The sequence below is a fragment of the Hylaeus volcanicus genome, chromosome 7 (assembly GCF_026283585.1).
Source record: "Hylaeus volcanicus isolate JK05 chromosome 7, UHH_iyHylVolc1.0_haploid, whole genome shotgun sequence".
NCBI classification, from domain to species: domain Eukaryota; kingdom Metazoa; phylum Arthropoda; class Insecta; order Hymenoptera; family Colletidae; genus Hylaeus; species Hylaeus volcanicus.
In genome coordinates this window covers 1,855,385-1,881,271 of record NC_071982.1, presented here as the reverse complement: position 1 = coordinate 1,881,271, position 25,887 = coordinate 1,855,385, and the positions used below count along the sequence as shown (strand labels likewise).

The window sequence follows — 25,887 nt, the reverse complement described above, 5'->3', positions numbered from 1 at the left end:
ATACTATCTACATGAAAATACTGTCTGAGTAGGTTTGAGATAGATTTAGTGGAGGTGCCGATATTGAATAGTGTTAACGTATACATGTATACTGTCTACGTGGAAATACTGTCTGAGAGGGTTTTGAAATAAAGTACGAATGGATGGAAAACAGATGTAAATCTTATACCGAACTTTCCTTTCGGAAAAAGGAAAATAGGCAGTGTGAACCTAGCAAGCGAACCATAATCCACCACCATATTCCGTTGTACCCTATTAATTTGATCTTTTCATTAAACTTTCTTTTATCCATAACCATCTGCGTTCATTGTATCACGGCAATATCACGCAACTCCACTTTAATTGCACTTTGTCTTTCTCTGCTCACTCTGCATACATCGAAATACAAACCCAGTGCTAAACACTCCCCTCTATCACCTCCATATAGTAGCCTCCTGTATTAGCAATAAAAACAATACATCGTGAAATTCCTAACTCGACCTCGATCAATATCCATGCCGATCTTCCATCTACTCGTCCCCGCCCTCCGCTGCTCGAGGAAGACTGGTCTGCCTTTGCGTGCACGAGTCGCATTAGAGCGCTGAATATTTCATTCATAAGCGGGCCGAGCAATCACCGTATTCCGCGGACGTGTACAGCGGAGGGGTATCGTAGTACGCGTGCGAGCGGTCTCGCGAGCGCGGCTCGAGCAGAAGCGTGCAAGACCGGCGCGGGTAAGTTGCAGTAGTGCAGCTGCAATTACGTGTCCGTGGGCCCCCGATGCCGTGAATGAAACGTCTCTGTCCTTTTTTTCCCCTCTTCTCTTCCGCTTCTTCCTCTCGTTCCTCCCCCACTCCTCGTCTCGCTCTTTCCCTTCTTATCACCGCGATATCCTCCCCTTTCCTTGTCCGTCGCCAATTCCGACCGCGTCGGCTTGCCACGAGTCTTTCCGCGGAACAGGGAGTTTAATGAGCGAGCGCCGTGTGGCGTTCCACGTCGTTGAGGATGCACCTTGTTGCGCTCGGCGACGCGCGCCGCGTACACGGACGGGATTCCGCGATGCGCGTCCAGACGCCCGTGAAACGCGACCTTCGATGTAGTTCGAAGGCACTCTGAATCGAGCAGCGTTCAAGCATTCAGCGATTTTCTACTCAACGAATCGGTTGATTAGTCGAAAATTTAACCCTTTGCGCTCGGATGGCGCCTCTACGGCGACATATGTAAATTAAAAGTGATTTTATGACATCGTTTTACAAGATTTAATACAGATGTGTAATCTAGGTTATTATTTTGATAATAAAACGTGATGTAAAATTTGATGTTTTGAAAAGAAAATTTAAGATGGCTTGCAATAATTCGTAACTGAGAAGGCTATGAGATTATCCCTTGAGTAATTGCAATCGATTTGAACTGTGAGACATCTCGTAATTGGCAGCGAATGGGTCAAAGGGGAAACTTTTAAGGGGAAACAAATGTTGACATTTAAAATTATTATACAAAAGATTTGCTAAAAAATGTCGGTTTTCATAAAAAAGACCCATGCTTTTCCGCATTCAAACGTCATTTTCTCCTTGAAATATCACCGTGCAATTTTTTTTGACTTTACCATTGAAAATCTGAGACTTCGAGGAAGTTTTTCCCAAGGAGTGCCCGCCAAACAAATATGTATTTGAAACCGGAAAGCGCATAGTCAAATATCAATAGAAAAGTCAAATTTTGTAGAATTGTCACAATTTGAAGTTGGACATCATTTTTCACTTGTTAAATCTGCGTGATAAATTTTGGTTTGGCATCAGGGAGATGGGAAATTTAACGCTCCTTCGAATGGTATACTTAGTTTTAAGTTTGCACTGTAATTTGATGGAGTCATGGCCGTTTAAAGAGCGCCAACACGAAAACACAGAAAAAGAAAATTAAAAGTGAAAATACTCCTAAATAAGAGGTTTCTAGAAAAATGTCTAAGAGCTATTTTTTGTTACGATTAATTGTAAAATTTACTCGCTGAATTCGGACTGAACTGTAGACACCCTGTCGATCAATTGTACTTATCTTCTTCGCTTTATTTCAATTTCCTTATACATTCTACATTAAACATGCACTAATGAAACCATAATTTTCTAAACTTTTAAACAGCTTTTAAATAATTTTTAAGTAACTTTTAAATAAAAAATAAAACAGTAGCCAGAAATGCACCAGAGTATCCCCTAACTAGCCTCTTTCTTTTTCCAGAACTTCCGCGAGCATCGCATCGACGGTGCAGCGTTGCCGCTTCTCTCCGAGGACCACCTGACGGGCCCCATGGGGATGAAGCTGGGCCCGGCCCTGAAGCTGCGGGCCCTCCTGGCCCGAAAGCTCGGAGCCTGCACGGTGTGCTTGCATTGCGCCCACTGTCATCAGTCACCTCTCCCAGCGCTGACCGCGGCCGCAGCGGCGGCAGCGGTGTCGCAGCAGCAACACCAGCAACAGCAACAGCAACAACAGATCCCTGGCAGACGACCGAGCAGCACGGGCAACTGACACATGATGGCGGGGCCTCCACTGGTCTTGCAGGGCGCATCGACGTTCTCTTCGGACCCGAACAGGGCCCTCAGGATAGAACGACGCGTGCAACGTCCGATTCGCAAGCCGGAAGTCATCTTCAAGAAACCAATCAAGCAGTGACGCTGCACCTGTGTGGCCGTCACCGCGGACGCTAGTGTTTTGGAGACTCCGCCTATTGTTTAAGTGTTCGTTTGGGACATCGTTCGTGGGGGACACGAGTAAAAAGATAGGGAAACGATGAGGAAGGAGACGGGATCTTTCTGATAGTTGCAATCGAGTACCTGGAGAAAGTGCTGCGAAGGATCCTTGAAACACACGAGAAGGGTTACGTAATGCGAACATTTGTGTTATAGACTGTGCTGCCTTATTAATTCGAGATGGGGTTAGCTGGCCTTTCTATACTTCTATCTTCTTGGAATAGTTTCGAGTGGTCTTGAATAGTCTAGTATGTTCAGTGGAATGACCTTTTAAGTCTTCCAGCTCCAGGGATGCTTCTCACCCTATCTTCCAAAACTACCCACGAGATTATCAACTCGATTATGTTCAACCTTTATCACTTCAAAACTTTTACAGCTCACTGTCAGTTGGAGTTACAAGGGTTCAAGTAGGGAAATACAATTGGCGTTGAATATCGACATTTATTTTGTTCTCCGGACCTAGACTGAACTTTCCTGGCTGTGTCTGTGGGTACTCCTCGTTAAAAATGGCGTCATTGCTGAGAAATTTGGAGTTATAAGGGTTCAAGTAGGCAAATACAGTTGGATTGAATATCGACATTTATTTTGTTCTCCGGACCTAGACTGAACTTTCTTGGCTGTGTCTGTGGGTACTCCTCGTTAAAAATGGCGTCATTGCTGAGAAATTTGGAGTTATAAGGGTTCAAGTAGGCAAATACAGTTGGATTGAATATCGACATTTATTTTGTTCTCTGGATCTAGACTGAACTTTCCTGGCTGTGTCTGTGGGTACTCCTCGTTAAAAATGGCGTCGTTGCTGAGAAATTATATATAGAGCATATTGTGAACCTGAACACCTAGACTGCGCAAAAATTATTATTGCACATCCAAGAAATACTATCGTTCAAATTAACGCCAGGGCCAGCTACCAACACGAAATCATTATAAAACATGTTCCCAAACGAGTGTTCGCATTATCTTCCCCAACCCCTGCCGGTGGCAATACGTGACTTCGGCGCGTTGTACTTAGACACCCGGGTATGTTAGAATCAAGTCCACGGTTACTGACCTTGAAAAGGAATCCAGAGTCGAAGACTCGCTCAATCCTCGACGCTACTCTCGCCTACTCACGGAACTTGTTGCATTGGCTCGTACCTATCCAGCTGCACGGGTGCGAACCAAGGACAATAATATTTAAAAGTTCGTTGCGCCGCGAGGAAAGCGATCGATATTTTTCAAGCAAGCTCCGAAGTACGTGGAAGCTGGTACCAGTTGTGATTAACTCCGACGACGTTCTAGACGATCGGCGGATACTCGGTGCCTGAAACGAGTGTATTCGCAAACCGATTTAGATTTCGTTTAAGAAGCGGCTGCCGGCGATACAGGTCCGGCGCGGATGTTGTCAGCCTGACGTACAAGGTTGAGAATTGAGTATCCGTAATTGAGAATCCGTGTTCTACGTTGAATCGAACACGTTGGCTGACGTTGACAGACTTGTATCACCGGTCGGGCTTCTGGATCTCGGCGAGACGAGGCTTTCTTTCATTCTCTTTAGCCGGGAGGAAGCGGAGGGTAACTAACAAATGTTAACGTTGTTGCGTTGCCGCGGAATCCGGTTATGAATTAGAAATAGACACGCGATCGCAGCGAAGATGCCTGGATCTGTATAATAACCGAATTAATTGGCTCTAACGTTCGCGGCAGAAAAGAAACGATATCGTGCGCCTGCGGGCTAATTCAAATTACATCCTCCTCGTTGAAGAACCGTACGCCAGTCCAATTAACCGGAATTACGCCTTCGATTGCTCGACAATAATTACAGTAACACCTTGTATAGAATGCTTAAAAATTGAGACAGCTGATTATCAATAAGCGAAGCACGAGAATCGTTTCGTTGCGATAGGTTGAACTTTAATGGCTTGGTTGGAAAGGGTTGTTAACAGGATGTAGCGAAATGGAGATCGAGCTGAAGAGACATGTGGTGGCGGAAGTTCTTGGTCATAGAATTTTATCAATATTCGATACACTACTGTAACTTGTTGTGGTGTATAGACAATCAATAATTACAGTAGTGCCTTGTATGTAATGCTTACAAATTGAGACAGCTGATTATCAATAAGTGAAGCACGAGAATCGTTTCGTTGCAATGGCTCGATCAATAAAATATAGTTAACGGGATGTAGTGAAATGGAGATCGAATTGAAGAGACATGTGGTGGGGGAAGTTCTTGGGCATGGAATTTTATCAATATTCGAGGCACTACTGTAACTTGTTGTAGTGTATAGACAGTCAATAATTACAGTGGTGCCTTTAGTAATGCTTAAAAAACGAAACAGCTGATTATTTATCAATATGTGAAGCACCAGTAGAGAATCGTTTCGTTACATCTTGTCAATATTCAAGGTATTACTGTGACATATCGCGATGCATTGACGCGTCCATTTCGTATTCCTAATTATCGATTTGGTAAAGTTAAATGGAATTGTTGGAAAAAAGAATGTTTTACGAAGGTAATCCTAGGGATGCTGGTTATGGTTGTTCAACTACGATACACGTATTGCGGAGGAAGTATTATCGAAGATCAACGAAACGAGTGCCTATATCCAGAAAGTCTTCCAAAGGCTGGCCTTTCTTAGAGAATACCATTATCGAACGAGTCGATGATTTTTGTGATCCACAAAATCAGGGTTGAAATCAGCCCTGCTGATTTACTGGTACCTTTTGCCTGAGAACAGTTTCACGGCGACAAAGGCTGGAAATTATTCGAACCTTTCCATGTGGCACGTTTCGTTCATGAAAATGAAATTAGTAATACGAAAACAAGTGAAATAAGTATCTCCTGTTGTTCATATGAAAATTCTTTCAAGCGTTGATGTTTGTTTAAATTAATATTTGTTCTTTAATTTCTGCGTTAATGATCTGTAACCAAGATCAATCACGTTGAATTTAATTGCTTTAAAATTGTTCATTTTCCACTCACCAGCAGATGCATTTTGTATTCGAAAGTGAGTAAAATTCTATTCGAATAATATATCACAAATAAGACCAACTTATAGATTTATTTACGAGATTTACTCAGTTACATAATAATATTCAATAATAAATAAACGTGCAAGGCGGTTTATTTTTATTTTCATTTGTGTTCGAAGAGTTTCAGTTGTTAACGCAGATTCTAATTTCGATTAAACGAATAATGGACGAAAAGTTTTCGTGCTCTATTCGTTATTCGAAATTTGTATCGAGTTTCTAAAATACTCTATGCGACCATAATTTTTTAATTTTTAAGAATTAAACCCATTTAGTTTCCCACGATATAAAAGTACTTCCTATTTAAATACTTAATGACATCAATTATGAATAATTAGCCAGTGAATTAGTCACAGGAAAGTCGAATAATTTCACGAACCCAACACTGACAGTGGTAAACCGAAAAAATTACCATTACCGATCGTCGTGAAATGAAACTGATGGAGATCAAATTAAGGAGAAAGTATGCTAAACATACCGGAGTGTATCTATTAAATAATTGTTGTTTGCGTGCGAAGAGATTGAATGAGAGAACGATCGTGCAGAAGGGAGAGAAAGATGAAAAAGAGACAACATTTTATTAGAGAAAAATTAATGTGCAATAAAGGAACGTTTCGACACGGTACTTTTAACTATGATAGGAGATACGTATTTGCTCAAATCGTTGTTTCTTTTATATATTTTAACGAAGTTTTTATATGAATGAATTATAATGATAAATATACTAAATTATATTTTTGCTAGCGTTCTACGTGCAAAAAGGAGTGAACTCCGCACACGTATATACATTCATAAACCGTACGAAAACAAGAAAAATACATGTAACCGTACACACACACACGCGCGCGCGCGCGCGCGCATACACGCAAACACGCATACACGTTCACGCATACTCGATACGTAGCAAACGGCATAGATTTACGAGCGACGGACCCGTAATATAAATAGCTTAGAAGAATTGTAAATTAACTTTCTTTTTTTTTTTCTTTTTTCTTCTCTGATTTACAACGTTTGGCGTTTATTTATTTAGAAGTAAACCGTTGCCTTATTGTATTCACGTATAACAGTTAAGATGTAAAAGCGACGTCCTAGGAGAGAAATGGTCGGGAGACAATGTTAGATTGAAAAAAAGTTGGTAAGTTCGTAAAAAAAATGAGCAGTATTTTTAGATTTACATTAGCCTGAATTTACTGCAGACTATATACGTTTATAATTGTTATGTACACAGACACTTACACACGCGACGACGCACGCGCGAAACATCTACACGTGCTACCAGTTTCACGCCTTCTTTAAATTTTTCTCCGATACATAGCAGACTCAGGTAATTCCATTTTCAAAGTCGCTAATATTCCTCTCGCGTCATTTTCCAATGAAGTAGAGGGAGAATTATTTTTTAATTTTCCCGTCGCATCGAAATCGAATTTAATCGAGATTCAAACGAATCGGCTGACGTTCCATTGTTATTATATCCTGCATTCGCGTGCACGATTTTGTTTATTAAAAAATAGAGATTCAGCAACGAGAGAAATGTCCAGCAATTAATTACGGAGATCAATGTTTGAACGGAAACTGGGAGGTCACGCGCGGACATTAATCGAGCAAGCGGCTTTTACTTAAACCGAGATCACTGTACATAATGCTTGAGCATTTATTTATATCATGCTTTCACAAGAGGACCCGTAGTATTTTATTTAGTTTCGTAGCCGGGGTTCACGCGCACCATTTACCGCGTCGCACGACATCATTACATTATCGAGCAGCAGGATCGCTCGTACGGAACAAGAGAGTGAGAAGAAATCGGATAGAATGCGTGTGTATGTGTGCGAAGAGGAATTAAGAGATAAAAGGTGAGAAAGAGAGAGAGAGAGTATTTTACAAGACGAGAAAAATATAAGAGAGAAAAGTAGCGTGAAATTATTTAAAGGAAATATAAGAGTATTGTACAGGGAAAGACGAACGAAACGGAGAAGAGGGACGAAAGAACGGCCGATAAGGCAATCATGTGATACTTCGATGTTCTTCCACCCATTTTTCACCCTTCGTTTCCTTCTGCGACTAATTCTTGCGATTTACGTTCAACCATCAACCCCTCAAACCTCCCCCATTCCTTCGGCACCCCTTTTTTATTTCTCCATCGCGAGTCTGTCGTGTATTATTTTACGATTAACTGTCATATTATGTATAGTAGAATTTAATGGTGAAAAGAGAACAAAAACAGTACATTGTTTCTGTTAAAATAAACATTGTTGAAAAATATCTGATCTTCGAGTACCACCCTGTGTTACAATTTTGCTCGATTACAGGAACAGGAGAGGTTATCGTGTGTATGATTCCTCGAAGTATTGGACAGGTGAGTGGCCTTTCGATAAAGAGATGGGTGTTCTTACAGAGACGCGTGTACGTTAAAGATTTTCACAGGAACGTATTACTTTTTAGAGACACCTGCCAGCAGAATTAATAATTTCACTACCACTAGGTTTGGGAAGTCATTTTGACCCATTTCTATTTTCACAAGGTTGAACAGAAACCGTGTATATTATGTCGACTCTTATCTATATAAAAAGACAAGCATATGTCCAAATACATTTGTTGTTATTTGGATGTCTCAAACCAAAGTTTTGATTTTATTTCTAAAATGTCACGAATAAGTCCTACAATACTCAGACATACAATTATATTTAAAAATAATTAAACTGAAAAGGTGGTCTACTTTTATTTCTATTTGTGTCTGAAAAGTTTCAGTTTCGAATGCAGATTCTAATTTTGATGAAATGAATAATGGATGAAAAGTTGTAGCAAAAAACCGTGAAACCGTAGAAACCGTGTATATTTTTCGCCAATCACTTATGCTGATTCTTATCCATATAAAAAGACAAATATCCAACTTAATTTTTTGTTATTTGGGTGTCTCACAAAAAAGTATACACTGTCTTTCTTTTGTTTTGCTATTTAAATATTAATTCTTTGTGAATAAAGGCTCAAGCAACAATCATTCAAAAAACAAAATTAAGTTCAAGAATCATTTATTATTGCTCTCATGTATAATATAGATACAAATAATAAAATAACTGACGGTGATGTTGCTATAGCGAAATACTTAAATAAATTGTAAGGAAAGGAAAAGTGGAGGTTGCTTGTTGATTAAATTTAAATTCAATGATCCATATTTTTGGTAAAGATTACTTCTTTATTATGTAAACTTATGGTTAGTAATTAACATTATCAAAGCGCATTTTCTGAATGAAAAGTATATGAGTAAATACTGATTGAAATCATTTTTGAAGCAATGTAAATATACAGTGTTTGCATCAAGCTTCCTTTATTTTGGTCCGTTCATTAAGCTTCCTCTTCAAGCAACTTTCGCCTGAAAAAATATAATTTTCTGTAATTCTAGTTTTCAACCAATTTTATAATATAGTAAACAATCACTACATGTTTATTCATTACAATATTATTTATTCTATGTAATATATAGTTTTAATCAACCATGTACATGATGTCCTTAAAATTCGGACTAGTAAAGAATAAAGCAAATTTTCCTGATATGATATTTAGCAATATTTTCTATGTCGTCCAGACTTCAAGGACACCCTGTAGACAATTAACACATCAACTATCAGACCAAAACTCTTGAAAATTTCTATTGGGATTAAATTTTGTTTACAGACTATTGAAAACTACATAACCAAAAACATTTATCGTGCTATTTATTTTGATAACTTCATCGAAATTCAAGAATTCCATTCAAAATTTACTTTAGCACTTGACTTCCAGAATTAATTTTTTTAGTTCATCAGTTCATCGCTAACACCTACACATGGATGACGTGGTGATCAACATATCAAATATTGAAAAGCATTTTCTCCTAAATTTTCTACAAACATAAAATTAACTCACATTTCTATGAATCGCAAGAAATCCATCGTCTTCCCTTTTCGATATCTCAACGCGAACGTTGCCGTCCCTCTGCACGGTGACCACTTTCCCAGTGCATTTTCCGTTTTCCATATTCCCAGAAACCACGTCGCAATACGTGCCAGGTGGTAAACAGCTCTTGACGGTTATATTCATATCGTATTGATCACCGTTGAACGCTACGAATCCTGCGTCGCCCCGACAGAAGACGATCTGATTGCTACCGTTGTCCCACCAATTGGTTACCTTCGTTCCATTCGCAGCGTTGCGGAAACGCACCATGTTGTAAATCTGACGCCAACGGTGCTCGCAGATCCACCCGCCGCTGCAGGTATTGTCAGGGTGAATTATGGGGGAAACAATGCGTTCCTGGCTGTCCATTGGCGGACCTTGATTGAAGTCATTAAAATCGAAGGAACTCATCACTCGTGGGATACCGTAATCTTGGGCTAACATGAAACCCACTGCCATCTGCAAAGTTTTAGTAAAAATGGATTATTTTTATTTGTTTACTACTTGGATAGTTCACTGGTCAAAAGAGGAAGTTCCTTTATGAGGACAAATTAAAGTTCCTGATGAATAGTGAACTGTCAGGAAACATCATTTCCTTTAGAATTAAATGTGCATTGATAAGTAACCCTTATGTCAGAATGCAATACCTTGTATAATGAAAGATTGAATCTTTGAAAGGTTGCATAGAATCAAAACTAGAATTCAAATTATTCGCATAATCATTGGCAGAGCAAGTAGTATAATTTAATCAGTCAGACTATATAAATAGATTTTTATAATTCAGTCGAAAATTTCAATTTACTTTAATCTTCACAAATTAATGTCTCCAATGAAAATAGATTAAAATACATTGATTTTTCAATTACCTACATATGACCCTCTTCAAAAACCATTAAGTTCTATATGCTGTATATGTAGGTCTTATATCATGTTTAATACAAACGAAAATATACAAGCACTATATAACAATGAAACAAAAAATTATTAAGAAATTTATAGTAGCAGAAAGTATTAATCATGTTACGTTGACTAGCAATTATATTAAATGAACTAATTGTAAGTATCATTATTGCTTCTTAACTATAACATAGTGGCCAAAAGTTATGCTAACAATTATTTCTCTTCCTCAATTACATAATTATTGATTGATTAAGATGATTGATGTTATAAAAAAAGTATTAAATTCATTTTATTACCATAATCTAAGCTAATGTAAAAATAAACCTGTCTAAATCAGAAATCTCAATACTTGAATTTGCCCCCGTGTCTGACCACAGGTAGACTCATTCTACTAGTTTACATTATAAAGAAATCAGCTAGTCTGTAATCTGCGATTCGATAAATCCGATCATCTTCGAGAAATCAGTAATTCTTAAAAATAATTCAGTCGAAATTAACCACTTCAAAACATTTATTAATCAGTATTAAAATTTTAGATGAAACTGAAACTTAGACTAATTATTAAAGAAATTCCAATTCGAGGTGTAAATTTAACACACCAATGTACTCCGAATTAAATGCTATCGTTAATTAAGAAATCTTCATATGAATCTAAAATTTATCTATACTTATCGAGCTACTTTGTTGACCCGATTGCGGTCTAATAACAAACAATTATTATAAAGCAACGCGAAAATCATTATATAGTATTATTTTACGAAATGACAAAGCGCATAATTAGCAATAATTGTGTTTGAATTTTTATATCAGAGAGTCTGTAATGAATTTAATGAACAAATTATTTAACTAAGTTTGTTTAAAATACCTTATACAATTTGGATGATTTGTAAGTGAGTACGTTCACTGAGTTGGAGCGTTGAGTGTCGTGATTATCAATAAAAACGAGAGCATCTTGCGATGGAAGAAGATTCCATTTCTCTCCCCAATTAGAGAACCATTTCAAAAAATTGTTGCCACGGAAAGAATTGCTCAGTTCCGCGCCATGTTGGAACTCCGTCACTACAGCTATGTCGTTGTATTCGAATTTTGATACTGCTTCGTGGTTCCCATAGTCTATTACTTCTTGGAATACAAACGGTCGTGCGTTCGGCGGGAAGCCGTGTTCTATATTGAGATTCTTCAATCTAGAGTAAATTACGTTCAAATCTGCTGGCCACATATGCTTCGAAGCGTCCATGCTGAATAAAAAACAAAAAACAAAAGGTACAATTAAGATCTGCGAAATTAATCGAAGCTGAAACATTAATATATGGTGAGGTATATGGTTCTTATGGAAAGCTAGCTTGTGTGAATACATATAATTCAATGTACAAATTACACTAAAAATACAAACCGGAATCCAGCAACTCCTAAGTCGATCGCCTCATTCATCATGTCCACGATTTTCCCTCTAACGTATTCCGACCCTTGGTTTAGATCATGGAGCCCTTCCAATTCGCAGTTTCGCACGTTCGACGCGTCGTTGTAATTACTGATCGCGCAATTACGATGAAAATCTTTGTTACTGTACGGCACTGCGTAGTAGTTGCGTGTGTATGTGTCTGCTTTGGAATTACCAGTGCCTGTTGCGCTGTCATGGTTACCAGTCATGTGATTTGCAACTATGTCGACGTAGATTCGAACTCCAGCTGCGGTGCATCTGGTCACCATATCGGCGAACTCTTGCTTCGTGCCAGATCTAGTTGTCCAGAAGTAGGAAATCGGTTGGTAGCGTTCCCACCATGGCCTTCCTGCGACTATCACGTTTTCTTGGATGGGCGACACCTGCACAGGTAACATCCGATGAATTAACGATGGATTAATTAATAATTTGTTTGCGATAAAATGCTTAATTTTCTCATGTAGAAATTAAACAAAATATTCAGCTCTGATATATGTGTACCATACACTGCCATTTCGTGTAGATAATTAAAAATTGAATAAGAGTTTTGTAAACTGACATTTGTATTTCAACGTGCTAACGTTGCAATAAAATTTACTGAATAATTATATGAAGTGTCATGGTTCCTTCCAAATCAGGAATTGATGATTTGAGTCTATAATTTCCATGTACATTTTTATACAATTTTTTGACAATGATATTGACTGATAATGTTATTCAAGAAAAATTATGTAAAAAATGCATGGATTTATATTTCTTTGAATCTATGAAATTCTGCAATATATGTATGTTTCCATGGCCTTTTAATTTAATAATCAATTTCATACAATATACATTCATATATTATCATTATATCAATAATAGCGATCGACTCACCTGAACTCCGCCGTACCCCATAGGTCCAAGGAAGTCTTCGCACTCCTTGGCAATGTCGTTCCACTTCCACTCGAAAAGATGCACCATGGTGTCATGACCAGGCACATAATGCGGATCCTTGTGGGGACTGTCGGCCGCTGCCACCGAGAATACAGCCAACAATGTCACGATCAGCATCATCGCTGTAACTTACGTCTTGGAATAATCGGTCCTAGAATATATATATCCCGTCGGTGTTACATCACTGCTCTCTATTACGCATCCAAAGGTCAATTTCTCATTACCACCAGTCGTATTTTATCGGTAGATACAATGTTTCTCCGGTGGATAACATCGATATTCATTCGAATCGGTTCATCTGTCGTATTCATTTTGTTTTTTTCGCGAGAGCTCTTGATCGATATCAGGTATCGTGTCATCTTAATATCAGTAAAGAATGATCTCGTCGCGATTAAGATCTTTTCACCTTGGGGTATCGAGATGTTTACCAAAATTTAAAGACAAAGTGGGCCAGTCCATGCAAAATCGAACAGTCCTTGGGATAACATTTTGGATCTTATTAATCGTAAGAATAGTTATCTTAGAGTCTTTGGCAAAAATGTTTAGAATTGATGATTCGACAGCTGTTTGTAGAATACCGTTATCTATCTTATGTAAATTAAAACTGTTGAACAAGCAATCGTATGAAAACGAGCTTCTATGTTCATACAGTGGAAACGTAGGAGTAGCAAGTAAAAATGATCTCAATTTAAACAAATATTTTTTTTTTACCTGCCTTGTTTTGCAATTTTTTAATAACAGAGCCATACAAATATTTTATCTCAGAGATGATTTATTTGAATTCAAACCGCAAACATTTTTTAATAATATATTGAATTATCTGCTATAAAGAACTCTATCCGCTAAAGAACTTATTCACTATAAAGAACATTTTTTGTGTACATTCTAGCTCAGAAATGTGTTAACCAATCATTTAAAAAATTGATAGTTTCTCTATATAGTTAGACTCTATATGAATCTAAATTTGGAGTAATGTCATTGTTTGAAGTATTTCTTTTTATTACAAAAGAAGTTACGAAATAGCGACAAGAAATTACGCTCTTTTGTTTGAACACCGCTAAAAATGCAATTTGCAATTTTTTAGAGGGGAGGTTAGAGTCATATAGAAGAAAGGCATGCCCCTAAAGTAAATTTGAAACTCTATTGGTTTCAGATAAAAACTGTGCCCATCAGGAAGTACACAAACAACTAGTGACCTCGGATGGATGACAGTTGATATCTTCCATATTTTCTGCGGAAATACTTTAAAAAAATTACTATATTTATTTGAATATATGTATAAAGTGTCCTCAAAGTTTCAATAAATTACATACATTTCTTTCCCGCCAAAAAAATTCGTACAAATCACTAAAAAATTGTAACCCTCAACCTATTTCCCACTTTAAGCAGCTGTAAAATCAACAATATCCAACATTTTTAAGGTTCCTTCCAGTTACATTTAAATAGCGTTAGAGATTACAACGTTTGTAAATCGTTATGTTTGTCACGTACAACCAATAGACTTTGTTATTATGGAAGTCGCTAATGGTTGACGCATATCTGCGCGTAAATAGATAGCCTTTTTTCTTTTCAAATATTGCGAAAGCCGATGTTTGGATTCCCCGCCAAGTTCCTCTTATTTCTTCCGATAGAACGATAATTCTATTGTATACACTATTAATCTTGTCTCCCCTCGTGATTCACTGTCCCCACTACCGCCGATAGCTTGCGTGGGCGTGTAATCGATCGACTGTTTTCAACTGTGTAAAATTTATTGATGACGAAACACTTTCGCTTCTTAGACTTTGAACATTCGCGGGAAAAGAAAGAATCTCTTATATCGCTTCGTGCGTGCGGTAGAAACCATAACAAATGGAGACATCGCTGGGGTATGTGCCTTGCACGTATCGATGAGTAATGATGTGTCAGTTTGTAGATTCTTAGAGTCTGCTGTTGACGAGGTGTGAGAAATGGTGATCAGTGGACTTCGTTTCCTCGTTTTATAACAAACGCTTCATTAGGTTTGTATTTGCGTGTTTTGTCTATACGAGATATGTCCGAGTCTGTCGATTGGATCCCCTTCAAAATAAATTCAAAAATTGTTTACATAATGTTAATAAATCAACGAAAATTTGTATTCAGGAAAGGTGTGATCATTGACTTGTGTCAGTGACGAATGTTTTTATAAGTGATTCTGATTGTATATTATTTAACCATATGACTTTTACATTATTTTAATAAAATTGTATTTTACGTATTTAAAAATAATGTTGCTGTGTCGAGCATTTTAGTGAACTTGTGAACCTGTAGCTGTTCCTGTTTTAATTTATAGGTGAGACGGAAGGAACTAATAGAAACATAATATTTGGATATCTAAATTGTAACATTTTCATACAAGTACATTGAATCAGGTGTGAATCATTTTTTTATAATCTGTTCAAGTCAGTGCACATTACACCTATCTCTTTCTGTCAATATACATTTTTGATAATTAACTAACATTATGTAAACAATTGTCGGAACGTTTTTGAGATATCCCCATACTTCTAAAGTTTACATAAGTATTTTCGTACAAGTAGACGTCTACTTTAAAATATGTACATGCATGAAAAACAAAATGATGGCTTAAAATGATGTCTGCAACTATTATTGAAATTTCCAGAACAAAATTTGAAGTTACCATTTCAAAACATCGTTTAAAGATCTTGTTTTTGATTATGTATTATAACTTGGTGGAGGAGAAATAACATTTTCCATATCATACATTAGATGGTCACTGATAAAAATGTTAAGCATTTGTTCATCTTCTTCTTTGTTTTTCTTTAAGAGTAACAACACTTCGCTGTCGCAGTATCGGAGCAAAGACAACATGTTTTTGATGTAATACTAGATATCGTATCACCCCGGTACTGATAATCAATTGATAATCTATGTATTCGAACGTATTGATGTCATTCCTTACCGTTCAGGAGATAAATGTCACTGCAACTACATTGCACAAACAGTTCACTAGCACTGCGATAATATTTGAGCATTTGCATACTATTAAAATGTTAACATATTTGTCGATGGTACGGTAATGTGGCTATAAATATATCGATCTAGTAATTTTATCTTGAAAAATGTCATTTATGTCTTCTTGTACATTTGTACAAGAAACGTATACATTTATTTCTTCTCAAATTAGGATAACGAACGTGGAAATGTTTTCTATTTTATCTTCATTCCTTTTGAATTAAAAATCATGTACTACTTGTTACTTCATTTCGTATCATTTTTAAGAACAACGTGACAATTATTTGAAGCAATTATTTCAAATAATTATGAAATAAAATAACATATTATTTGAAATATGATTTCAACATACAACATATAATTACTATTTCAAGTAATGTTATTCCGAAAGTGATCACAGCTATGAAAATAATAACGAAATAAAGTAACATGTTATCTGTAATAATAGTTCAAATATAATTTCAAACATAACTCCAAAATATAAAATTGTACTTGCGATACAATCGACTTGTATGCTACATACATTGCATAAGAATGTATATATTGAGATTTTGAAATTCATTTTTATGACTTCGTTACAGAAATACGTTTTCGTTCCTTTGTGTCACAAACTCATTGTAGTTAATTAATTAATGTTATAATTCCTCGCTATGAAGTATCAACAAAACTTTATTTAATTTTGTGACTAATTAAGTGCTATACTATTATATGATGTGTATTAATATACGAGGTGTCCTAAATTCAATTACATGGGCCAAAGGGTTAAACTTACCAAAGATTGTTGCTTCGTATTTTGACTGGAATAAGACCTGTTGGTTATTTCACGAGCGCCCAGGTCTGGTATTTATATTTACCATCCGAGTCCAGGTATCATCTGGGCTGGCGAGGTAGCTAGACCAGAGCGCGATTTAATGACACGAAAGAACTTAAAATTAATTAAGTCATCCGGCCGCGCTGTAATTATCGCGTTTTATCGATAACCCCTATCACCGGTCGCAGTGGACGCGCATTCCATCGGCGGAAGTATGCAAATGAGGGAGGATTGGAACGAAGGACGGTAGTCGAAGAGACTGATGACGTCTGCCATTAAAACGAGCGAGCCGCGCTGCCGCATCGACAGTGGTCGGACTCGTCTGGTAGCATTAATAAATGAGCGACATCAGCTTTTAATTACGCGCCTCGCTCGTAATTGTAACCTGCAGCGAAATCCTACGGTCGGGGACTGGGTACTTTAAAAGTGGAAGTATATACGCATCCCTCGTGATAACGGGAATGGGCTTCTTCGTTGCCCATTGGCCCTCAAAGAGTGGTTCAGAATCACAGGATACTTGCTAAAACTACAGAGAGTTTTCAGGCTCGCATTAACGCGTTTGCTGCCGGATTAAGAATCGTGAAAATTTCTACAGAGTTCAAATTTTGTCTCGAGGCTATTGAAGATTAAATATTAGGTTGTCCCGAAAGTTTCTTTCGCGAGTTGCACTCAATTATTTTATGTGGTCGTGTTTATATAAATAGACAATCTAATTTCATAGATATTCATGTCGTAACAGTAATGGAGCAAAATGAGTCGTGCACAATTCAGTAATGTAACATAAAACATAAAATATTGTGCATGTATTTCTTATTAATAAAGCGAAAGAAACTTTTGGGACAACCTAGTAACTTAACAATTGAGCCGTTCATTGCACAGATCGACTAACTCCATGAGACTAAGAAGAAATGCGATCAAAATGGCCTCTGAAATAAATTATTCATTATTCAATGGCCATACAAATTTTGTCTATATTGTAAATATAGAAAGTTGACTACACCAAGTGCGTTGACACTTAAATTTAAGTTTTCTCAAAAAGTGGAGTTAATTTGTGTAGCGAATGGTTCAATCGTCCTACTATTTAATTTTTTAACCTCGTCAAATTCATGAGTATTATTCGGATTTATTTTCGCTACCGCATCGCCTTTGAAATTAATTTGAATAGTTCCTTAATGAAAAGTTCTGTCACCCATCTTTCGGCAAGATTTAACATTGAATATTATTTCGATACTAAAATGTGATGTTAAATTCGTTGTTCTGAAAAGAAAATTTACGATTTTCCTTTGCAATAATTCGTGACTAAAGAGACTGTAAACTTATCCCTGGAATGATTGCAATCAATTCGAACTAGGAAAATTAGAAGTTAAGTTTTGTTTTGTTTAGTTTTTTTTTTGTTTTAGTTTTGTTTAGTTGAAGTTCTAAGTTTTGAACTTAGAATTCTAAAATATAAGATAACGTGTCCTTGACATCACGCTCTTCTCCCTTTATTTGAACTCATTTGGCTACAGAATATCACAACATGATAGAGATCGAACTTTAGATAGAATTGCACCGATCGCTGGGGAACTGATCGACCGAATCCAAGTATAAATTCATTACCTGGTAAAGAAGTAATGAAAATGAAAACCTGCAAAATGTTAGGCTCGGAAATGTTCTACATGATACAGAAAAAAAAAAGAAATATGACCCGTAAAATTATTGTAATAGCGCAAGGCATTGGGGAAGAATGCTAATAAGCAGCAACTGTAAATGTAAACGTAAGTATCCGCAACATCGGTACTTTATTCATACTACACTTTAACGGGCTAAGGAATATATTGATCAGAAAATTGACCAATAAATTGTAATTACTACTCGGTACGCGCGTAACAGTAAATTTGAATACGCGAATGGAAAGAAACGTATGCATAGAAATAAGATCGTTAGTAGTTGCGAAGTACGTTTATCGCTTCGATTCAGTCGATGCAGCTCCGTCGCGTGTCCGATATAACACAGCAACGAGTAGTTAGCGCCATTAGGCTGCTCAACGACATCATTATTTATTAATTACGCACACCTTACGTACAAAACAGCAGAAGTAACGATGCGCACAGACAGACAACGATACACAGATAAAGTGGTTTTTGACCCACGTTCATGAATATACTCTTAACACTTATGCAACCGAGCTGCATACAACGTGACGATAATAAAATACAATCTCCGACAGTGACGGCTGCGGTTTTGTTTCACGGTTAGAAGTTCGATTCCGTTGTTCCCCTTCTGACGTAGGCTCGGCGACCACGTTTAGAACGTTCGAATGGTCCAACCTAATGCTTGATCCTTTACTGACTTCCAAAAAGGAAGAGGTTACTCAATTCGACATGTATACTCTTGTTGTGTGATAAGAACAATTTTTGCAGTTGTTAAGAATGCCAGATGAGTGGCTTGGGAGTAATTAAATAAAGAATTAACACTCAGTCTCGGGAAACCTTTGTTACATTTTGGGTAATTATTAGGGGTGTGCGGGATCCCGGTCGGGGCGGGAATTCCTCCCGGGATCGGGATGGAATTCCGAGAATTTCAAAATCCTGAAATCCGGGATTCTAGTGAATTTCCGGGATCCCGAAACCATTCGGGATTCCCGAGAATTTCGAGATCCCGTACATTCGAATTGCTGAAATTTTCAAGAATAACAACACTTTCGGAAATCCCACATATTATTTTATATCCCGAACATTTTCGAGATCCCGTATATTCTCGGGAATCCCGGATTTTTGCGGGATCTCGTGTATTCTCGGGAATCCCGAATCAACTCGGGATCCCGGATAAACTCGAGAATCCCGAATATTCTCGGGAATCCCGGACATTTTACGGGAATCCCGAATATTTTCGAGAATCCCGCACACCCCTAGTAATTATACAGAAAAGGGTGCTCAACACCGATCAACACCGATTACGATGGTTTTGAAACATGTTCTCAAATTCATTATTTTGAACAACTTTTTCCTTGGCGAAAATGTTGTCCGAAGCTTCGTTAAGGAGACATTAACAGAAAACCCCGACCAATTGGAGTGCGAGTACGCCGGTGGAGCGCTCACAGTAGCGTAGGCTACGCGCTAAGCAGCCGCGCTCTGATTGGTCGGGGTTTTCTGTTAATATCTCCTCAACAAAGCCTCGGACAACATTTTCGTTAAGGAAAAAGTTGTTTCAAATCTCCGAGCCACCCCTTTCAAGGACCTCCAACATTCTTAGGACACCCTGTATATATATATATACACATTGATTTCTTATTGTTCTTGCTAAACTTATAACAGATAACACTTGGAGTATATCTAGAAAAACATTTGATACTATGTGAGAAATAATTTAAATACAATTTGGAGAAGTTGCAAATTCCTAATTGGTAATTAAATTATAATTTTTGTAATAGACAAGCGAATCACTGCCTATCCAAATAAGTAAAATAGGTAAATAAATATTGAATGGTGCATTCTTTGCAACATGACTAGAGTCAGGCTCTAACTGGGACACCCTGTATAGAATAAGAATAATATTCCACGCGGGTGAAACTAACTAATTGTGATATATTATTCAAATAGAATTTTACTCATTTTCGAATATAAAATACATCTACTGGTGAGAAACATTTGAAGTCCACTTTAAAATATTGTAGAAAGTAAAATGAACAATTTATTTAAAGCAATTAAATTCAACATTATTGATCTTGGTAATAGATCATTAATACAGAAATTAAAGAACAAGAACAAATATTAATTTAAACAAACATCAGGCTGTCCGACTGGTGGTACAAGTGAAAAAGGGGTGATTCTACATGAAAAAATAAGTCGAAATTATAGAATAAAAATTTTTCATGCAAGGCTTTGTTTTCCAGAAAATCGACTTTACCTATTATCTTATTATTATAATCGAATACGTTAGAGAGCGTTCATAAAATTTAATTAGAACAGAAGTACGTATTCGGCAGAATGGGCAAAATTTTCCAGGAATTTCTGTAACAATAAACTTTATGATTACTTTAACACTCTATTTCATTACGTGTTCCTAATTTTCCATTACGATAAAAACAAACTTAAACTGCGACAGTAATCATCGAGACAACGATCTACAATGAGATTCGTTATTTTTTAGTATCACAGTAAAGGATGGATAAATTCAAGAGGTCGTAACAGTTCACGCGGCCTTCTTTTGATGCATATGAACATATTCAATGTTTAACGTTTAATAAAGCAGCTAATAAAATATTGTCAACGACGTGCCAAAAGAGAACGACGAAATCGAAGCGCACAGGAGTCCGTTACATTTGTTGTCGCACTTATTTCCCTAGATTTGTTAACAATTATGCGACACCACTGTACACGACAGTCTGACGATTACGGAGGAATAGCAAGAAGTTTTCAAATCACGATACATCGTGTTATCAGTTCTAGACAGTTCTATGGAATGAAATCTGCAACACAGTTTGCGAGGTTTAAAATTTGCACGAAATCTCACGGTTTATTTACACAAGCGGACCGAATCGCCAAGTAACGTAAACTGCCCTCAATTCTGGGATTTGTTTTCGAGCAGGCAGTCGCGCAAAAATTAGCACACGTAATCGCGGATTCTGCCACGGAGACGATCCGGGATTCTCTTTTCACTACGATTTTAGCTAATTATCAAGCGTAAGTTAGGTTCGTGTCGCATCGTTCGAGCAGGCTATACACAATACGTGCGAGACCATCGCAAAAGTTCCTTCGAACTGTGCTTAAGAATTATTTGTACTAACAGTGTCAGGCATTGTTTTTAAACCGCGTAAATAAAACCAACGAAACGTGACCTCGATAAACCCGTTCCTGCTAAAAGAGAGGTCACCATTTCGTAATAACTTTCCTTGTGCGATAACGGCTATTAACGAAGGCTATCAAGAATTAATTTTCCGGTTAGCATACTCTCGCAATAACAATTGACAGGAAAATTTCTTAAATAAATTATTCGGTGATATATTCATAAAATAAAAAGATTTTCATAATTTTTTCGTAACCAGAAATAGAATTTGAAGTGACGTGAATTCAAGCGAGCCGTCGCGAGACTGTTCAAAAATGTAAAAACAAAATAGAATCGCAGTTAGGATACTTTTGCATAAAAATTGATGTGTAAATTCCTTATGTAAACAATCCATTAATTTAACGCTTTACACATTGAATAAAAGGAAGCGAGTTATATATTCTGCTGAGCATTATCGTTAAATCATTTGCTCGTGGGTTTTTCATTATTTGATTATAAGAGCGAATATGAAAGCAATCAATGAATATAAAATGAATTCGTTTTTCAGTAAGCATATGCCTCTATACAAATTAATTGTGTAAATTTCTTAAATGAAGGAATAATTGATACGATTTGTTGAGCACTATTCTTAAATCATTTGTTCGATGATTTTTCATTATTTGATTGTAGAAACGAATATAGAAGCAATTAATTAATATAAAATGAATGAGTATTTAATTAAACATATGCCTGTATAAAAATTGATGTGTAAATTCGTTAAACAAGGAAATAATTGAGATAGTGTTCCGAGCAATATCATTAAATAATTTCCTCGTGAGTTTTCTATTGTTTAGTCACGATATTAATTAATTTAAAGGAACGACTCTGAACAGGCACGTTCTAAAAAACGCTCCGCTCGAGGAACTTTTGCAATCGTGCAAGAAAACAGCGATCGTGTTCGCGACTTAATTTACGTAGGTACTCTGTTTAATATACGCGCGATCGAACTCGATTTGTTTATTCCTCTAGACGTCCATCTGCAAATCGGTAGCAACCAACTTGGCTCGAGTTCTGGTACAGTCCACGTGGAACGAACAAAATCACGGTCGACATTTATTTAATGTTCACGTCGATCTGAATCGATAGTGAATCTGATACACGTTGGGTGAACCGAGACATTAGCATTTGGCGAGTCAAGTATCTGTCGTTCGGCTTTGTACCAATGCTGAGTATTACATCGATCAACAACGTTTATAGGTGCTCTGTTTATAACTGCCTCTTAAACAATTATTTGGAGGATTGGCAGCCAGGGAAAAAAATGTCGTTGTTAAACGTGCCTGTACTAAACTGCGAATTTTAAGTGTAGTCTGTAGAAATATAAAAAATAAATGGTGGTATGTGCATGGTAAATAAATGCACTTATGCAAAGTAAACTAGTAATATTATTATGAATATTTTCTTCGTCTTATTAATATTTTAGAGAATTATATATATATGAAATATATGTAATATATATTATAACTATATTAATACTATATTAATATATTTATATTTATGTATGCATAAATGTAATTATGTTTTATATTAGAAATGTAGCAATATAATATTAATATTATTATAATATAATTAAATTATATTTATAGAATTATGATTATGATGATTGATATATCAACATAAAATATTAATAGTATCATATTGATTTAAGGTTGAATTTAAGTGAAGTTGGATTTGGTTTTTCCATTATGAATTCTTCCATAAATATTTTAATACATATTCGATTCTTTTTTATATTAATTAATTAATTTTTAATAAATAATATATCATATTATCAGAGGCCACAAATTACCTAAAATCCGCAGACCAATTATAAATGCAGAAATCTCAATACTTGTGTATAAACTTTCTCTTCATTTGCCTTCGATCATCGAAGTCCAAGTGAAATAATAGATGAAAAATAGACAGAAATCACCAGGAAAACACTTCGCCCCTCGCTGCCGTTCCGTAAACGTAACTTACTATTATTTCACGTATTCACAGTGTCATAAACATATTCTTATCGCTGGAATAGCAGGGTACACGCGCTCGAAGATTGCTTGTTGCACAAATCGCACTTTGCATTGCGTTTACCGACTATTACATTTATATTCCTCCACAGATGAAAACCTCAACCCCTCCCTCAACAATCCTCCAACTGCGAACCAAACTCTGTGCTTCAGTCACGCTAGGGATTAGCGTCCGAAGCTGTGGTAAAAGAACAAAGTAGAAAAACCGGTAGAAAATATTTTAAGCGTCGCAGAAATACGAGAACTTACATCCTAAATCGGAAGAAAAATTCCGTCAAAGAAAAATTCGTTTTCTCCAAAGAAAAATTCGTTTTCTCCAAAGAAAAATTCGAGTCGTCGTTGGCAATGAAAACGCTTCGGCTTCGAATCGTCGGGAGTCGGCGTGGAATGATAAAGAAAAAGAAAGTTGATAAACCGAAGGTCGTCCGGGGTCTCGAGACATCGTCCAGGACCGGTTCGATACTGTCAAAAAAATCATCGACTACGGTTTTCGAGTTCCCTCGTTCGGAAGCAACACGAGCGTGTAACGTACTCTGTTTCTCTTCTAGTATAGTATCAAATATAGACATTATGTATATATATATATTATTTTGTATATATATGTATATAGTTAGTCTTTGCAGTTCTTTGACATACATAATTCATAGTAATCGATGGATATGTCGTATAGTAAAAGTGCTCAACAATAACATCGTCGACATGGTTCTGGCATCTGTTTCCCTTTTGTCTCTTCGTTGCCATCGGCGCGCCTCGAGTTCGAGTGGATCTCGTGCGACAGAATCAGCTGCTAGTAGTATCAATCAATGCCCTTGAGTCCCTATAGTGGCACGAGCGATTAGTAGTCGCGTTAGATTTTGTACGAGAAAGTAGAAAATTGATATCGAGCGCTCGATGTGAAAGTGTTCGAGTTCAGCTAAGATTTTGATTGACGTCGATGATGTGCTTTGTTAGCGCGTCAACGTATGAAGTATGCGATTCGACGAGATTAGAGTTCGGAAACCAGCCAGCGGAAGTGGATGAAACAATGAAATTGCTGACTATTGAAGATCACTCGAAATATGCAGAATGATGACTATTCCATTAATGAAAACGTGTTCGTCCTCGAAAATACTTCTTTCAAAGGGGTACTCTTTTTTTCTGTGTTGTGTAGATTTTGCTCAGTTGATATTCTTGTTGCTTATTTTTTGTATATTTCCGTCTGCTATAAATTCATAAATATCTGCAGTCTATTCATTATTGAATTCATTATTCATTATAGGCTGCAGATATTTATGCATTTATAGGAAATTTAAATGTGCGAGCACCTACAAAATGCAAACAATATGCAAGAATATAAAAAAGATTGAAAGTAAAGTTCATGTTATAATATTTACAGAATAAAATACATTTCTATATAGGTTCAATTTTTGTAGGCACGTTCGCGAAGATTTCATTTTGCATAAAGATCCGCAGTCTAATAATAAATAAACTATAATGAATGAACAGTATATAATAAACAAAACAAAATTCGTTCTCATTGGTTTGGATGTGACGTACAGTATTGTACGTCAAATTCTTTGATGACTGCATCGTGTTCTATTCGTTGCGAGTGTTAAACTCGTAGAAGGAATCACGAGTTGGAATTTAACCGTTCTCTTGGAAAATTTGGTGCAAAATTGACCTTGACCGTCATTTTCAAGGTTAAATGTTTTCATGACTGTATCATGTTCTACTCATCAAGAGTGTTAAACTTGTAAAAGGAATCATCGGTCGGAATTTAACCGTTCTCTTTAAAAATTTGTTTAAAGTTCTAATTTAAATTCATATATTTCAACTCAGTTTATTTACAGTATGCTTATATTTTACCTTTGAAATAAATATAGCATAAATTAATTAAGAGTCGAATATGTATTATAAGCAAATGTTTAGGTAACTCATTTTCATGGCAGACTAATAGATTAGAACTGTGACATTTACGAATGCAAACAATTCGTTGAAATCTCTCTACCTTTTCTTCTTCTTCTACACTTCGAACAACATAAGTACGTATTTTTCATCCTTCAACATTCTAACACTATAATTTTCCTCCAACTATAGCGTAAACAAACTGAGTTTAAGTACATGAATTTAAATTGGAACTTTAAACAAATTTTCAAAGAGAACGATTAAATTCCGACCCATGGTTCCTTCTACAAGTTTAACAACCTCGATGAGTAAAACACAATGGAATTATACAAAATTTGACCTTCAAAATGACGGTCAAGGTCAATTTTGCACCAAATTTTCCAAGATAACGGTTAAATTCCAACCCATGATTCCTTCTACAAGTTTAACACTCGATGAGTAAAACGCAATGCATCCATA

The 25,887-nt window shown here is 36.5% G+C and overlaps 2 protein-coding genes across 11 annotated transcripts in view; one reads left to right on the top strand and one right to left on the bottom strand.

Moving 5' to 3' along the window:
- The window catches only part of LOC128879548 (uncharacterized), a 533,296-nt gene extending 525,634 nt beyond the window's left edge, over window positions 1-7,662 (top strand). For all 10 annotated transcript variants that reach the window (XM_054128806.1, XM_054128810.1, XM_054128805.1 and 7 more), the window contains one exon: window positions 2,209-7,662. In XM_054128806.1, the coding sequence (XP_053984781.1) occupies window positions 2,209-2,496 (288 nt within the window). In that variant the 3' untranslated portion in view covers window positions 2,497-7,662. The remainder of the gene's footprint in view (window positions 1-2,208) is intronic.
- Window positions 7,663-8,874: 1,212 nt separating this feature from the next.
- On the bottom strand, window positions 8,875-13,122 carry LOC128879549 (alpha-amylase-like). The gene is made up of 5 exons (XM_054128815.1): window positions 12,871-13,122; window positions 11,947-12,377; window positions 11,419-11,791; window positions 9,624-10,112; window positions 8,875-9,090 (listed from the first exon to the last, which is right to left on the bottom strand). The coding sequence occupies exons 1-5, from the start codon at window positions 13,048-13,050 to the stop codon at window positions 9,076-9,078; spliced, it is 1,488 nt and encodes a 495-aa protein (XP_053984790.1). The 5' UTR covers window positions 13,051-13,122; the 3' UTR covers window positions 8,875-9,075.
- Window positions 13,123-25,887: the final 12,765 nt, after the last annotated feature.

Bases quoted from the DNA above. Each gene is read 5' to 3' on its own strand.
- LOC128879549 (XM_054128815.1), bottom strand. From the start codon at position 13,050: ATGATGCTGATCGTGACATTGTTGGCTGTATTCTCGGTGGCAGCGGCC. The intron at 12,378-12,870 runs GTGAGTCGATCG...TTACCTGTGCAG, and splicing joins TGGGGTACGGCGGAGTTCAG to GTGTCGCCCATCCAAGAAAA. The intron at 11,792-11,946 runs GTTTGTATTTTT...TTTTTTATTCAG, and splicing joins TTAGGAGTTGCTGGATTCCG to CATGGACGCTTCGAAGCATA.